We start from the raw sequence: 14,743 nt of genomic DNA, 5'->3' as shown, positions 1-14,743 counted from the left end.
GCCTCTCCTTGTTCGTGCTTCCTTTGGTGTAGGAGGAAAATATTATTGTACTTTCTTGTGTGACGGAAAAATGGGAGTATGAAAAGACGATAAAGAAAGCAAATTTATAGGCGGGGAAGGGAAAAAGAAAAAAAGACATCAAAAGATAAGGAATGGAAAGTGATAGGGAAGGATGAGGAAGAGGAAATGAAAGGAAAATGATGGAAAGAAATATAAGGATATGTTTATAAAGATAGTAAGAGAAGGACACGAGGCTGAGTGAATGACAGCAAGTGGTAAAGATACATGTTTTTATCACGGTTTTCTTTTTCTTTCCCTTTTCTTTCGTGTTAAAGGGAAAAATTACCGTGCTATTAAGATGAGGTGTTTGAAGACGACCGGGAGTGTGGGTACCTGTTTGGGCCAGCCTTTGTGTTCAGTTTTGTGTTTCATACAAGGACTGCCACGTGTAGGTCTGATGGCTTCTTGCAGCTTCCCTTATGTTCTTATGTTTTTATGTTATGTTCTCGTGCAGGCAGGTGTGTTGGTTCACTTTTTTGTCTCCTTTTTATGGAAGAAATGTTGTGAGTTTGAAAGTGAACGAGACAAGCAATGAAAAAGTCAGTAAGTTTGTATATAATTTATTGATTTCTTCGCCGGGAATCGAAAATGATCGACGGGAAGAAAATGAAGGTGAAGATGAAACGGTTGAAAATATGTTTCTTCTTTTTGGAAAACGTGCACGCACACATGTGCACGCACGCGCTCTCAGATGCACGCCTGGGCTGGATCTCTTTCGTTCAGGCGTTGTGGCGAAGAGGTGAAACAGATGTCTTACTTGCCGTATCCTGTGGGGGAAGAAGAGGGATGTGAGTGAGTGAATGAGTAGGTGTGTGTGTGTGTGTGTGTGTGTGTGTGTGTGTGTGTGTGTGTGTGTGTGTATGTGTGTGTGTGGGTGTGTGTGTGTGTGTGTGTCACTATGGACGCTCTATATAGCTTTCAAAAATAGTCAAGTTTAGATGTCTTACCGCTACTGAAGCCACCACCTCCGAAGCTGCCTCCGTGGCTGCCGCCGAAGCCGCCAAAGTTGCCGCCACCGAAGCTGCCGCCACCGAGGCTGCCGCCACCGAAGCTGCCGCCACCGTAGCTGCCACCGCCGAAGCTGCCACCTCCGAAGCTTCTGAATCCGCCACGTCGGCCGCCGCCGAAGCTTCCTCTTCCACCGTGGAAGCCGCCACCGAAGCCACCGCCGCCACCGCCGCCGCCGCCGCCGCCGTACCTGACACCTGGAGGAGCGAGGCGTTAGTCAGGGATTGCTGCTTACAGGGTATTGAATCACACCGCTGCGCCAGCGGGTGACTGTCGCAGCGCTGCTCTTCGCCGCTCTTTGATTACAAGTGTTCCCACAAGTTTCGTTTCCTTTAAGGAAACTTAAACAAGAATGTTACCCTCTTTGTTGTGTGTAACTTTTGTTTATACAAAATGTATGTTTTTTTTTTTTTTTTTTTTTTACCTCCAAAACCACCGCCGCCACCGCCGTGTCCACCCCCACAGCAGCCGCCGCCGCCAATACTGCCGGCGCTGACGCAGGCCACGACGAGGGCCAGGGCCAGGAGTGCGTGGATGGGTCTCATCTGTAATATCAAAGAAAACAAGAACACGTCATCACCAAACAAGATAATATGAACAGTGATGACAGTGAGGGACCGGCATGTGCCCTGTTGCCGTGCTCCCCGCAAGACAGTGGTTGGTGAAGGTGAGGAGAGCCGTGCGAGAGAAGGCTCCCTCTGAGTGACATTCGCCTCTGGGGCTGCACACTGGGTGTGTGTTGGAAAAAGAATTACAAAAGATAACAGAAGAGCAGCACACTCTCAGTTCCCTCCGAGGCTGCTTGACTGTACTACACTACCAACTTGTGAGAACAGATGAGGCAGCACTGAGGCGCCTCCTCCCCACGCCCTTCCCTCCTGCCGAAACTGACCGGGAAAGAAGCGATACTATGGCACGTTGAAAAGTAAATGTGATTTTTTGAATGGCTTGCAGAGTGCGTGTGATGCACACGTGCACCTGAGCGCTACCTTAGCAGTGGTTGTGTTTGCTCTTCGGCGAAGAAGCGACTGCCGAGCCTCGCCGCCGCCTCGCTATATATACCTGTTGCCGCGCCGCGTGACGCCGAGTGCTGGTGCCGAAGGTAGATGAGTCAAGATCGCGAGGGAAGGGAGGAAGAATTATGGACGAGTGAGAGAAAACGAGACGAAGGGAGGCCAAGGAAGGTGGCGGGAAAGTGTGGGGGTCACGGCAGACACGGACACACACACACACACACACACACACACACACACACACACACACACAGGGTGGCATGGATGAGAGGAAGAAACAGCCAAAATGGAAACACAAACCGGGTTGAGTCATGTTACCATCTGCCATGACTCTCACCACTGCTGTTGGTCAATGGGAAGTGTTCTGTCTGTTGGTTTCATCATTTTACGAGGCAAAGAAAAAAAAAATTGATTTCAGCATAACGGTGAGCGGAATTATGAACGTTTAACTGTGCGCCTTAAATGAGCTGACGTTATTTCCCGAGTGTTTTCCTGGTGGCGGCTTGGATTGGGAAATTTTACTCCACTGAGGCCTCACGCGGCGGCACGATGGGATGCAAATGGAGAGGGAGGGATATTATCTGCACTAATTATATGCCAACTCTTCCTCCTTCCTCTTGACTCTCTTACTTTATATAATCCTTACATTATTTTTACTTAATTACTTACCAAGCGTGACTCCTTCCTCTTGAATCACATACTTTATATAATCCTTACTTTATTTTCCGTGAATTACATACCAAGCGTGACTTTTTTTTTTCCGTGTCTCACTTTTTATAGTCCTTAATTCATTCACGCATATATTTAGGTAAAGCTAAAGAGATTACAGAGCGTTGAGTTAACCTGGAGTAGCCGGGAAGGTGACAAAGATGAATAGGCGTCAGGGAGTGGCTGAAGGAGATACGAAGTAGGGAGTGAGCGGGCATGGGCGGAGGAGAGCGTTAGGAAGTGAACCGATATGGGCGTTGGCAAGGGTACATGGGATGAGGATTAAGTGGGAGGTGGGTTTGAGTGGGCGGGACTGTTAGAATGCGTTGAGAGAGGTGGGTGTGAGAAGAAATGAAGGAGGTGAGGGATGGGGGTGAGAAAGTGAGCGGGAGTGTTTGAATGGTGCGTGAGATGGATGGAGATGAGAGTAAAGAAGTGGATGGGAGGAAGTGTTAGAATGGATGCATGGAGGTGGATTGAATTAGTGGTAAAGAAGTGGATGGGAGGAGGTGTTAGAATGGATGCTTGGAGGTGGATTGAATTAGTGGTAAAGAAGTGGATGGGAGGAAGTGTTAGAATGGATGCATGGAGGTGGATGGAGGTGATGGTAAGAACACAGGGGTTTTTATTCTTAACTCTTTCACTACTATATAATTTTCCTTTTAATCCTGAAGAACTTTCTAGTCTCTTATCTGTTTTAGTAAACTCTCTTAAATATTTCTATGATCATAAAAGGGCAACAAAATAAATCTCTTATTTCCTCATTGTCTGTAGAGTATTAATGGTAAAACGTTAAATAAAATACTCAGACATACAACCAAAGAACAAAAGCAGGCAGGCGGATCACAGGGCCATGGGACTAATGAACAAGGAAGCCGCATGCAAATCACCAAGCACTCATAAATAAAAACAGGAATAAAAATGAGGTTTTAGATAATTTCTATTCATTTCCTGTACACATTTGGACTTACTCTGTGTGTTTGTAGTTGGTTATCTCGTGTGACTTCTTTTGTCTGTGTACATTTTTTCCTTCTTTTAATGTTATTTTTTTCTTTTTCTTTTTTTATTTGCTGATAAGGAAAAGTTGACATTATGATTTCTTTTTCTATTTTTTTCCTTCATGTTCCTTCATTTAAATCTTTTCTGTGCTGTCCTGCGTATTGCTATTATCTTTATTGGTGTATAAGGAACATGAAACTTCATATCACTCACTATTCATTCCGTCTTCAAATTTTCTTTGTTTTCTTCGTCGTTGATCAGTTCAAGTCCTTTGTTTTTTTTTCACTGATTTTATACACAATATCTTCTTTATCATTGTTGAATTATTGTTTTTTGCGTATAAAGGAAAATTTGACATTATAATTTGTTTCTATTCCTTCCTTCACATTCTTTAATTGAAATATTTATCTTTGCTTTCATACATATTATCCCTTTCCATTTTTTTTGTATAAGAAAAATAAAACCATATCATTCAACATTCTTTCCCTCTTCACTATTGTTTCCCTCTCATCTTTCCTCGTTCTTCAATAAGGAAATGTTGATAAAGACAGTAGGAGATGGATACGTCTTGAAACAGCAAAGGAAGGAATATGATAAGGAGGAATGAAACAAAAAAAGAAAAGAAAAAAGAATGCGAAGGGATAGAAAGAAATATAAAGAAATGTTGATAAAGATAGTAAGATAGAAGGACTGCCACGTGTAGGTCTGATGGCTTCTTGCAGCTTCCCTTATGTTCTTATGTTCTTATGTCATGTTCTCGTGCAGGCAGGCGTGTTGGTTCACTTTTTTGCTTCCTTTTTATGGAGCAAATTTTGTGAGTTTGAAAGTGGACGAGAGAAGGAATGAAAGATTCACTAAGTTTGTATATTATTTATTGATTTCTTCGCCGGGGATCGAAAAGGATGGACGGGGAGAAAATGAAGGTGAAGATGAGATGGTTCAAAATATGTTTCTTCTTTTTGGAAAACGTGCACGCACACGTGTGCACGCACGCGCTCTCAGATGCACGCCTGGGCTGGATCTCTTTCGTTCAGGCGTTGTGGCGAAGAGGTAAAAGAGATGTCTTACTTGCCGTATCCTGTGGGGGAAGAAGAGGGATGTGAGTGAGTGAATGAGTAGGTGTGTGTGTGTGTGTGTCACTATATAGCTTTAAAAAATAGTCAACTTTAGATGTCTTACCGCTACTGAAGCCACCGCCTCCGAAGCTGCCTCCATGGCTGCCGCCGAAGCTGCCAAAGTTGCCGCCACCGAACCTGCCGCCACCGTAGCTGCCACCGCCGAAGCTGCCGCCACGTCCGCCGCCTCCGAAGCCTCCTCTTCCACCGTGGAAGCCACCGCCGCCGCCGCCGAAGCCTCCTCTTCCACCGTGGAAGCCGCCGCCGCCACCGCCGCCGCCGCCGAAGCCTCCTCTTCCACCGTACAAGCCGCCGCCGCCGCCAATACCGCCGGCGCTGACGCAGGCCACGACAAGGGCTAGGGCCAGGAGTGCGTGGATGGGTCTCATCTGTAATATCAAAGAAAACAAGAACACGGCATCACCAAACAAGATAATATGAACAGTGATGACAGTGAGGGACCGGCATGTGCCCTGTTGCCGTGCTCCCCGCAAGACAGTGGTTGGTGAAGGTGAGGAGAGCCGTGCGAGAGAAGGCTCCCTCTGAGTGACATTCGCCTCTGGGGCTGCACACTGGGTGTGTGTTGGAAAAAGAATTACAAAAGATAACAGAAGAGCAGCACACTCTCAGTTCCCTCCGAGGCTGCTTGACTGTACTACACTACCAACTTGTGAGAACAGATGAGGCAGCACTGAGGCGCCTCCTCCCCACGCCCTTCCCTCCTGCCGAAACTGACCGGAAAAGAAGAAATACTGTCACGTTGAAAAGTAAATGTAATTTTTTGAATGGCTTGCAGTGTGCGTGTGATGCACACGTGCACCTGAGCGCTACCTTAGCAGTGGTTGTGTTTGCTCTTCGGCGAAGAAGCGACTGCCGAGCCTCGCCGCCGCCTCGCTATATATACTTGTTGCCGCGACGCATGACGTAGCGTGCTGGTGCCGAAGAGAGGCGAGCCACGGTGGCGCGGGATGGGAGGGAGAAGGATGGAGGAGTGAGAGAAAATTAGATAAGGGGAGACCCAGCGAGGTGGTGGGAAAGTGGGGATCACGGCAGACACATGCATATACACACACACACACACACACACACACACACACACACACACACACACACACACAAGGGATGTCAAGGATGAAAGGAAGAAACAGCGAAAATGGAAACAGAAACCGGGTTGAACGAGGTTTCCATCTGCCATGACTCTCACCACTGCTGTTGGTCAATGCGAGGTGTTCTGCGTGTTGCTTTCATTTCACGAGGCAGGGAAAAAATTACTTGATCATAACGGTGAGCGGAAGCATGATCCTTTAACTGTGCGCCATGAATGACCTGACGAGTGTTTTCCTGGAGGCGGCCTTGGATTTGGAAATGTTACTTCACTGAAGCCTCACGCGGCGTCACGGTAGGATGCAAATTTAGAGTGAGGGATATTATCTCCACTAAGTACATGGCAACTGTACCTCCTTCTTGATTCCTCCTTCCTCTTGACTCACTTACTTTATATAATCCTTACATTATTTTTTTAAATTATATACCAAGCGTAACTCCTTCCTCTTGACTCATTTACTTTATGTAACCTGTACTTTATTTTCTCTGAATTACATACCAAGCGTGTCTCCTTCCGTGAAGGAATGGCTGAAGGAGATATGAATTAGACATGGGCGGGGGAGAGCGTTGGGAAGTGAACCGATGTGGGCGTTAAAAAAGGGTTGGTGTGGTTTGACTTTTGAGAGTGGGCGGAGATGGGCGTGAGGAAGAATACGGAGGGGATGAGTATTAAGTGTGAGCCATAATAGACAGAGATGGGTGTGAATGGGCGGGCGAGTTAGAATGGGTGGACGGAAGTGGGAGTGAGAAGAATTGAAGGAGGTGAGGCATGGGGGTGAGAAAGTGAACGGGAGTGTTTGAATGGTGCGTGAGATGGATGGAGATGAGAGTAAAGAAGTGTGGATGGGAGGAAGTGTTAGAATAAGTTGATGTGGGTAAGTGTTAGAAGAAGTGGATGGAGATGGATGCAGGTGAGAAGAAATAAGTGGATGGGAGTAAGTATTAGAATGGATGGATGGAGGTAAATGAAGGTAGTGGTAAAGAAGTGGATGGGAGGAAGTGCTAGAATAGATGGAGGTGGATGGAGGTGGTGGTAAGAAGACAAAGGTTTTTCTTCTTTACTTTTCCAATACTTCATATTTTTTCTTTTATCAATAACAACTTTTAGAGTCTTATCTTTTGTGGTAAACTCTGTTAAATATTTCTATATTCATAAGACGAGAAAATTAATCTAATTCTCTTATTGTCTCTTCCGGCCAATGCGTTGAGTCGTTCCTAAAAAAAAAACATTCACACGTACAAACAAAGGACAAAGGCAGGCAAGGGAATCGCAGGGCCGCGCGACTGTTGAACAAGGATGCCGCATGCAAATCACGGAGCACCCATAAATAAAAGCAAGAATAAAAATCAGTTCACAATTAATTTCTATTCATTCATTATTTATTTTTCTGAACATATTTGGACTTACCTTGTGTGTTTGTGTGTTTGTGTGTTTCTAGTTGGTTTTCTCGTGTGACTTCTTTTGTCTGTGTTTATTTTTTGCTTCTTTTATTAATGTTTTTTTTTTTGGGCTTGTAAGGAAAACTTGACATTATAAATTCTTCTTGTCTTGTTTTCTTTCATTTTCCTTCATTTAAGTCTTTTCTGTGCGTATCGCTATTATCTTCATTGGTGTATAAGAAACATGTAACTTCATATCCCTCAATATTCCTTCCCTCTTCAATTTTTCTTTGTGTTCTTCCTCCTTCATGAATTTTTTTTTTTCACTGCTTTTATGCACAATATTTTCTTTATTATTATTTAATTATTGTTTTTTGCGTATAAAAGAAAATATGACATCATAATTTCTTGTTTCTATTCTTTCTCCTTCACATTCTTTAATTAAAGTATTTAGCTGTGCTTTCATATATATTATTCCTTTCCATTTTTTTTTTTTGCATAAAAAATAAAACCATATCACTCAACATTCTTTCCCTCGTCACTATTGTTTCTCTCTCATCTTTCCTCGTTCTCGTTTCCTCGTTCAATATGGAAATGTTGATAAAGACAGTAGGAGATGGATAAGTCTTGAAACAACAAAGGAAGGAATATGATAAGAAAAAAAAGAAAAGAAAAAAGAATGCGGAGGGATAGAAAGAAATATAAAGAAATGTTGATAAAGACAGTAGGAGATGGATAAGTCTTGAAACAACAAAGGAAGGAATATGATAAGAAAAAAAAGAAAAGAAAAAAGAATGCGGAGGGATAGAAAGAAATATAAAGAAATGTTGATAAAGATAGTAAGATAGAAGGACTGCCACGTGTAGGTCTGATGGCTTCTTGCAGCTTCCCTTATGTTCTTATGTTCTTATGTCATGTTCTCGTGCAGGCAGGCGTGTTGGTTCACTTTTTTGTTTCCTTTTTATGGAGGAAATTTTGTGAGTTTGAAAGTGGACGAGAGAAGGAATGAAAGATTCACTAAGTTCGTATATTATTTATTGATTTCTTCGCCGGGGATCGAAAAGGATGGACGGGGAGAAAATGAAGGTGAAGATGAGACGGTTGAAAATATGTTTCTTCTTTTTGGAAAACGTGCACGCACACATGTGCACGCACGCGCTCTCAGATGCACGCCTGGGCTGGATCTCTTTCGTTCAGGCGTTGTGGCGAAGAGGTAAAAGAGATGTCTTACTTGCCGTATCCTGTGGGGGAAGAAGAGGGATGTGAGTGAGTGAATGAGTAGGTGTGTGTGTGTGTGTGTGTGTGTGTGTGTGTGTGTGTGTGTCACTATATAGCTTTAAAAAATAGTCAACTTTAGATGTCTTACCGCTACTGAAGCCACCGCCTCCGAAGCTGCCTCCATGGCTGCCGCCGAAGCTGCCAAAGTTGCCGCCACCGAACCTGCCGCCACCGTAGCTGCCACCGCCGAAGCTGCCGCCACGTCCGCCGCCTCCGAAGCCTCCTCTTCCACCGTGGAAGCCACCGCCGCCGCCGCCGAAGCCTCCTCTTCCACCGTGGAAGCCGCCGCCGCCACCGCCGCCGCCGCCGAAGCCTCCTCTTCCACCGTACAAGCCGCCGCCGCCGCCAATACCGCCGGCGCTGACGCAGGCCACGACGAGGGCCAGGGCCAGGAGTGCGTGGATGGTTCTCATCTGTAATATCAAAGAAAACAAGAACACGTCATCACCAAACAAGATAATATGAACAGTGATGACAGTGAGGGACCGGCATGTGCCCTGTTGCCGTGCTCCCCGCAAGACAGTGGTTGGTGAAGGTGAGGAGAGCCGTGCGAGAGAAGGCTCCCTCTGAGTGACATTCGCCTCTGGGGCTGCACACTGGGTGTGTGTTGGAAAAAGAATTACAAAAGATAACAGAAGAGCAGCACACTCTCAGTTCCCTCCGAGGCTGCTTGACTATACTACACTACCAACTTGTGAGAACAGATGAGGCAGCACTGAGGCGCCTCCTCCCCACGCCCTTCCCTCCTGCCGAAACTGACCGGGAAAGTAGCGATACTATGTCTCTTTGAAAACTAGATGTAATTTTTTGAATGGCTTGCAGAGTGCGTGTGATGCACACGTGCACCTGAGCGCTACCTTAGCAGTGGTTGTATTTGCTCTTCGGCGAAGAAGCGACTGCCGAGCCTCGCCGCCGCCTCGCTATATATACTTGTTGCCGCGCGGCGTGACGCAGCCTGCTGGTGCCGAAGGGAGGTGAGTCAAGATGGCGAGGGAGGGGAGGAGGAAGTATGGAAGAGTGAGAGAAAACGAGATGAGGGGAGGCCGAAGAAGGTGGCAGGAAAGTGTGGAGGGTCACGGCAGACAAGGATACACACACACGCACACACACAAACACACACACACACACACACACACACACACACACACACACACACACACACACACACACACACACACAAGGGGTATCAAGGATGAAAGGAAGAAACAGGCAAAATGGAAACACAAACCGGGTTGAGTCATGTTACCATCTGCCATGACTCTCACCACTGCTGTTGGTCAATGGGAAGTGTTCTGTCTGTTGGTTTCATCATTTTACGAGGCAAAGAAAAAAAAAAAAAGATTTCAGCTTAACGGTGAGCGGAATTATGAACGTTTATCTGTGCGCCTTAAATAAGCTGACGTTACGAGTATTTCCCGAGTGTTTTCCTGGTGGCGGCTTGGACTGGGAAATTTTACTCCACTGAGGCCTCACGCGGCGGCACGATGGGATGCAAATGGAGAGGGAGGGATGTTATCTGCACTAATTATATGCCAACTCTTCCTCCTTCCTCTTGACTCTCTTACTTTATATAATCCTTACATTATTTTTACTTAATTACTTACCAAGCGTGACTCCTTCCTCTTGAATCATATACTTAATATAATCCTTACTTTATTTTCAGTGAATTACATACCAAGTGTGATTTTTTTTCCGTGTCTCACTTTTTATAATTCTTAATTCATTCACGCATATATTTAGGTAAAGCTAAAGAGATTACAGAGCATTGAGTTAACCTGGAGTAGCCGGGAAGGTGACAAAGATGAATAGGCGTCAGGGAGTGGCTGAAGGAGATACGAGGTAGGGAGTGAGCGGGCATGGGCGGAGGAGAGAGTTAGGAAGTGAATCGATATGGGCGTTGGCAAGGGTACATGGGATGAGGATTAAGTGGGAGGTGGGTTTGAGTGGGCGGGACTGTTAGAATGCGTTGAGAGAGGTGGGTGTGAGAAGAATTAAAGGAGGTGAGGGATGGGGGTGAGAAAGTGAGCGGGAGTGTTTGAATGGTGCGTGAGATGGATGGAGATGAGAGTAAAGAAGTGGATGGGAGGAAGTGTTAGAATGGATGCATGGAGGTGGATTGAATTAGTGGTAAAGAAGTGGATGGGAGGAAGTGTTAGAATGGATGCTTGGAGGTGGATTGAATTAGTGGTAAAGAAGTGGATGGGAGGAAGTGTTAGAATGGATGCATGGAGGTGGATGGAGGTGATGGTAAGAACACAGGGGTTTTTATTCTTAACTCTTTCACTACTATATAATTTTTCCTTTAATCCCGAAGAACTTTCTAGACTCTCATCTCTTTTAGTAAACTCTCTTAAATATTTCTATGATCATAAAAGGGCAACAAAATAAATCTCTTATTTCCTCATTGTCTGTAGAGTATTAATGGTAAAACGTTAAATAAAATACTCAGATATACAACCAAAGAACAAAAGCAGGCAGGCGGATCACAGGGCCATGGGACTAATGAACAAGGAAGCCGCATGCAAATCACCAAGCACTCATAAATAAAAACAGAGTAAAAATGAGGTTTTAGATAATTTCTATTCATTTCCTGTACACATTTGGACTTACTTTGTGTGTTTGTGAGTTTGTGTGTTTGTAGTTGGTTATCTCGTGTGACTTCTTTTGTCTGTGTACATTTTTTCCTTCTTTTAATGTTATTTCTTTCTTTATTTATTTTTTGCTGATAAGGAAAACTTGACATTATGATTTCTTCTTGTATTTTTTTCCTTCATGTTCCTTCATTTAAGTCTCTTCTGTGCTGTCCTGCGTATTGCTATTATCTTTATTGATGTATAAGGAACATGAAACTTCATATCACTCACTATTCATTCCTTCTTCAAATTTTCTTTTTCTTCTTCCTCGTTCATGAATTCAAGTCCTTTTATTTTTCACTGCTTTTATACACAATATCTTCTTTATCATTGTTCAATTATTGTTTTTTGCGTATAAACGAAAATTTGACATTATAATTTGTTTCTATTCTTTTCTTCACATTCTTTAATTGAAATATTTAGTTTTGCTTTCATACATATTATCCCTTTCCATTTTTTTTGTATAAGAAAAATAAAACCATATCACTCAACATTCCTTCCCTCTTCACTATTGTTTCCCTCTCATCTTTCCTCGTTCTTCAATAAGGAAATGTTGATAAAGACAGTAGGAGATGGATACGTCTTGAAACAGCAAAGGAAGGAATATGATAAGGAGGAATGAAACAAAAAAAGAAAAGAAAAAAGAATGCGAAGGGATAGAAAGAAATATAAAGAAATGTTGATAAAGACAGAAAGATAGAAGGACTGCCACGTGTAGGTCTGATGGCTTCTTGCAGCTTCCCTTATGTTTTTATGTTCTTATGTCATGTTCTCGTGCAGGCAGGCGTACTGGTTCACTTTTTTGTTTCCTTTTTATGGAGGAAATTTTGTGAGTTTGAGAGTGGACGAGAGAAGGAATGAAAGATTCACTAAGTTTGTATATTATTTATTGATTTCTTCGCCCGGAATCGAAAAGGATGGACGGGAAGAAAATGAAGGTGAAGATGAGACGGTTGAAAATGTTTCTTCTTTTTGGAGAACGTGCACGCACACATGTGCACGCACGCGCTCTCAGATGCACGCCTGGGCTGGATCTCTTTCGTTCAGGCGTTGTGGCGAAGAGGTAAAAGAGATGTCTTACTTGCCGTATCCTGTGGGGGAAGAAGAGGGATGTGAGTGAGTGAATGAGTAGGTGTGTGTGTGTGTGTGTGTGTGTGTGTGTGTGTCACTATGGACGCTCTATATACCTTTGAAAAATAGTCAACTTTAGATGTCTTACCGCTACTGAAGCCACCACCTCCGAAGCTGCCTCCGTGGCTGCCGCCGAAGCCACCAAAGCTGCCGCCACCGAAGCTGCCGCCACTGTAGCTGCCACCACCGAAGCTGCCACCTCCGGAGCTTCTGAATCCGCCACGTCGGCCGCCGCCAAAGCCTCCTCTTCCACCGTGGAAGCCGCCACCGAAGCCACCGCCGCCGCCGCCGCCGCCGTACCTGACACCTGGAGGAGCGAGGCGTTAGTCAGGGATTGCTGCTTACATGGTATTGAATCACACCGCTGCGCCAACGGGTGACTGTCGCAGCGCTGCTCTTTGCCGCTCTTTGATTACAAGTGTTCCCACAAGTTTCGTTTTCTTAAGGGAAACTTGATTAAGAATGTTGCGCTCTTTGTTGTGTGTAGCTTTTGTTTATACAAAATGTATGTTTTTTTTTTTTTTTTTACCTCCAAAACCACCGCCGCCACTGCCGAATCCACCCCCACAGCAGCCGCCGCCGCCAATACTGCCGGCGCTGACGCAGGCCACAACGAGGGCCAGGGCCAGGAGTGCGTGGATGGGTCTCATCTGTAATATCAAAGAAAACAAGAACACGTCGTCACCAAACAAGATGATATGAACAGTGATGACAGCGAGGGACCAGCATGTGCCCTGTTGCCGTGCTCCCCGCAAGACAGTGGTTGGTGAAGGTGAGGAGAGCCGTGCGAGAGAAGGCTCCCTCTGAGTGACATTCGCCTCTGGGGCTGCACACTGGGTGTGTGTTGGAAAAAGAATTACAAAAGATAACAGAAGAGCAGCACACTCTCAGTTCCCTCCGAGGCTGCTTGACTGTACTACACTACCAACTTGTGAGAACAGATGAGGCAGCACTGAGGCGCCTCCTCCCCACGCCCTTCCCTCCTGCCGAAACTGAACGGGAAAGTAGCGATACTATGTCACTTTGAAAACTAGATGTAATTTTTTGAATGGCTTGCAGAGTGCGTGTGATGCACACGTGCACCTGAGCGCTACCTTAGCAGTGGTGGTGTTTGCTCTTCGGCGAAGAAGCGACTGCCGAGCCTCGCCGCCGCCTCGCTATATATACTTGTTGCCGCGCGGCGTGACGCAGCCTGCTGGTGCCGAAGGGAGGTGAGTCAAGATGGCGAGGGAGGGGAGGAGGAAGTATGGAAGAGTGAGAGAAAACGAGATGAGGGGAGGCCGAAGAAGGTGGCGGGAAAGTGTGGAGGGTTACGGCAGACAAGGATACACACACACACGCACACACACACACACACACACACACACACACACAAGGGGTATCAAGGATGAAAGGAAGAAACAGCCAAAATGGAAACACAAACCGGGTTAAGTCATGTTACCATCTGCCATGACTCTCACCACTGCTGTTGGTCAATGGGAAGTGTTCTGTCTGTTGGTTTCATCATTTTACGAGGCAAAGAAAAAAAAAAAAAGATTTCAGCATAACGGTGAGCGGAATTATGAACGTTTAACTGTGCGCCTTAAATGAGCTGACGTTATTTCCCGAGTGTTTTCCTGGTGGCGGCTTGGATTGGGAAATTTTACTCCACTGAGGCCTCACGCGGCGGCACGATGGGATGCAAATGGAGAGGGAGGGATATTATCTGCACTAATCATATGCCAACTCTTCCTCCTTCCTCTTGACTCTCTTACTTTATATAATCCTTACATTATTTTTACTTAATTACTTACCAAGCGTGACTCCTTCCTCTTGAATCACATACTTTATATAATCCTTACTTTATTTTCCGTGAATTACATACCAAGCGTGACTTTTTTTTCCGTGTCTCACTTTTTATAATCCTTAATTCATTCACGCATATATTTAGGTAAAGCTAAAGAGATTACAGAGCGTTGAGTTAACCTGGAGTAGCCGGGAAGGTGACAAAGATGAATAGGCGTCAGGGAGTGGCTGAAGGAGATACGAAGTAGGGAGTGAGCGGGCATGGGCGGAGGAGAGCGTTAGGAAGTGAACCGATATGGGCGTTGGCAAGGGTACATGGGATGAGGATTAAGTGGGAGGTGGGTTTGAGTGGGCGGGACTGTTAGAATGCGTTGAGAGAGGTGGGTGTGAGAAGAAATGAAGGAGGTGAGGGATGGGGGTGAGAAAGTGAGCGGGAGTGTTTGAATGGTGCGTGAGATGGATGGAGATGAGAGTAAAGAAGTGGATGGGAGGAAGTGTTAGAATGGATGCATGGAGGTGGATTGAATTA

General features: G+C 45.2%; 4 protein-coding genes across 4 annotated transcripts; all 4 read right to left on the bottom strand.

Moving 5' to 3' along the window:
- Positions 1-604: 604 nt before the first annotated feature.
- On the bottom strand, positions 605-2,088 carry LOC135110765 (acanthoscurrin-1-like). The gene is made up of 4 exons (XM_064023371.1): positions 2,058-2,088; positions 1,493-1,613; positions 1,008-1,265; positions 605-827 (listed from the first exon to the last, which is right to left on the bottom strand). The coding sequence occupies exons 2-4, from the start codon at positions 1,611-1,613 to the stop codon at positions 814-816; spliced, it is 393 nt and encodes a 130-aa protein (XP_063879441.1). The 5' UTR covers positions 2,058-2,088; the 3' UTR covers positions 605-813.
- A 2,555-nt stretch (positions 2,089-4,643) lies between these two features.
- Positions 4,644-5,627, bottom strand: LOC135110764 (ctenidin-1-like). Its single transcript, XM_064023370.1, has 2 exons — positions 4,968-5,627; positions 4,644-4,866 (listed from the first exon to the last, which is right to left on the bottom strand). Exons 1-2 carry the CDS (start codon positions 5,290-5,292, stop codon positions 4,853-4,855), a joined length of 339 nt encoding a protein of 112 aa, XP_063879440.1. The 5' UTR covers positions 5,293-5,627; the 3' UTR covers positions 4,644-4,852.
- A 2,778-nt stretch (positions 5,628-8,405) lies between these two features.
- On the bottom strand, positions 8,406-9,560 carry LOC135110389 (ctenidin-1-like). Its single transcript, XM_064022650.1, has 3 exons — positions 9,523-9,560; positions 8,754-9,078; positions 8,406-8,628 (listed from the first exon to the last, which is right to left on the bottom strand). Exons 2-3 carry the CDS (start codon positions 9,076-9,078, stop codon positions 8,615-8,617), a joined length of 339 nt encoding a protein of 112 aa, XP_063878720.1. The 5' UTR covers positions 9,523-9,560; the 3' UTR covers positions 8,406-8,614.
- Positions 9,561-12,170: 2,610 nt separating this feature from the next.
- On the bottom strand, positions 12,171-13,560 carry LOC135110388 (ctenidin-1-like). The gene is made up of 4 exons (XM_064022649.1): positions 13,524-13,560; positions 12,959-13,079; positions 12,518-12,736; positions 12,171-12,389 (listed from the first exon to the last, which is right to left on the bottom strand). The coding sequence occupies exons 2-4, from the start codon at positions 13,077-13,079 to the stop codon at positions 12,376-12,378; spliced, it is 354 nt and encodes a 117-aa protein (XP_063878719.1). The 5' UTR covers positions 13,524-13,560; the 3' UTR covers positions 12,171-12,375.
- Positions 13,561-14,743: the final 1,183 nt, after the last annotated feature.

Source organism: Scylla paramamosain, chromosome 20 (genome assembly GCF_035594125.1).
Source record: "Scylla paramamosain isolate STU-SP2022 chromosome 20, ASM3559412v1, whole genome shotgun sequence".
NCBI lineage: Eukaryota > Metazoa > Arthropoda > Malacostraca > Decapoda > Portunidae > Scylla > Scylla paramamosain.
The sequence above is the reverse complement of the archived record's forward strand: the minus strand, read 5'-3'. Positions and strand labels throughout refer to the sequence as shown.

What these genes read in the sequence shown, in the direction of transcription:
- LOC135110765 (XM_064023371.1), bottom strand. Translation starts at nt 1,613, where the DNA reads ATGAGACCCATCCACGCACTCCTGGCCCTGGCCCTCGTCGTGGCCTGC. An exon ending in TGGCGGCGGTGGTTTTGGAG is followed by an intron (nt 1,266 to 1,492) that starts GTAAAAAAAAAA and finishes TCGCTCCTCCAG; the next exon opens with GTGTCAGGTACGGCGGCGGC.
- LOC135110389 (XM_064022650.1), bottom strand. Translation starts at nt 9,078, where the DNA reads ATGAGAACCATCCACGCACTCCTGGCCCTGGCCCTCGTCGTGGCCTGC.
- LOC135110388 (XM_064022649.1), bottom strand. Translation starts at nt 13,079, where the DNA reads ATGAGACCCATCCACGCACTCCTGGCCCTGGCCCTCGTTGTGGCCTGC. An exon ending in TGGCGGCGGTGGTTTTGGAG is followed by an intron (nt 12,737 to 12,958) that starts GTAAAAAAAAAA and finishes TCGCTCCTCCAG; the next exon opens with GTGTCAGGTACGGCGGCGGC.
- LOC135110764 (XM_064023370.1), bottom strand. Translation starts at nt 5,292, where the DNA reads ATGAGACCCATCCACGCACTCCTGGCCCTAGCCCTTGTCGTGGCCTGC.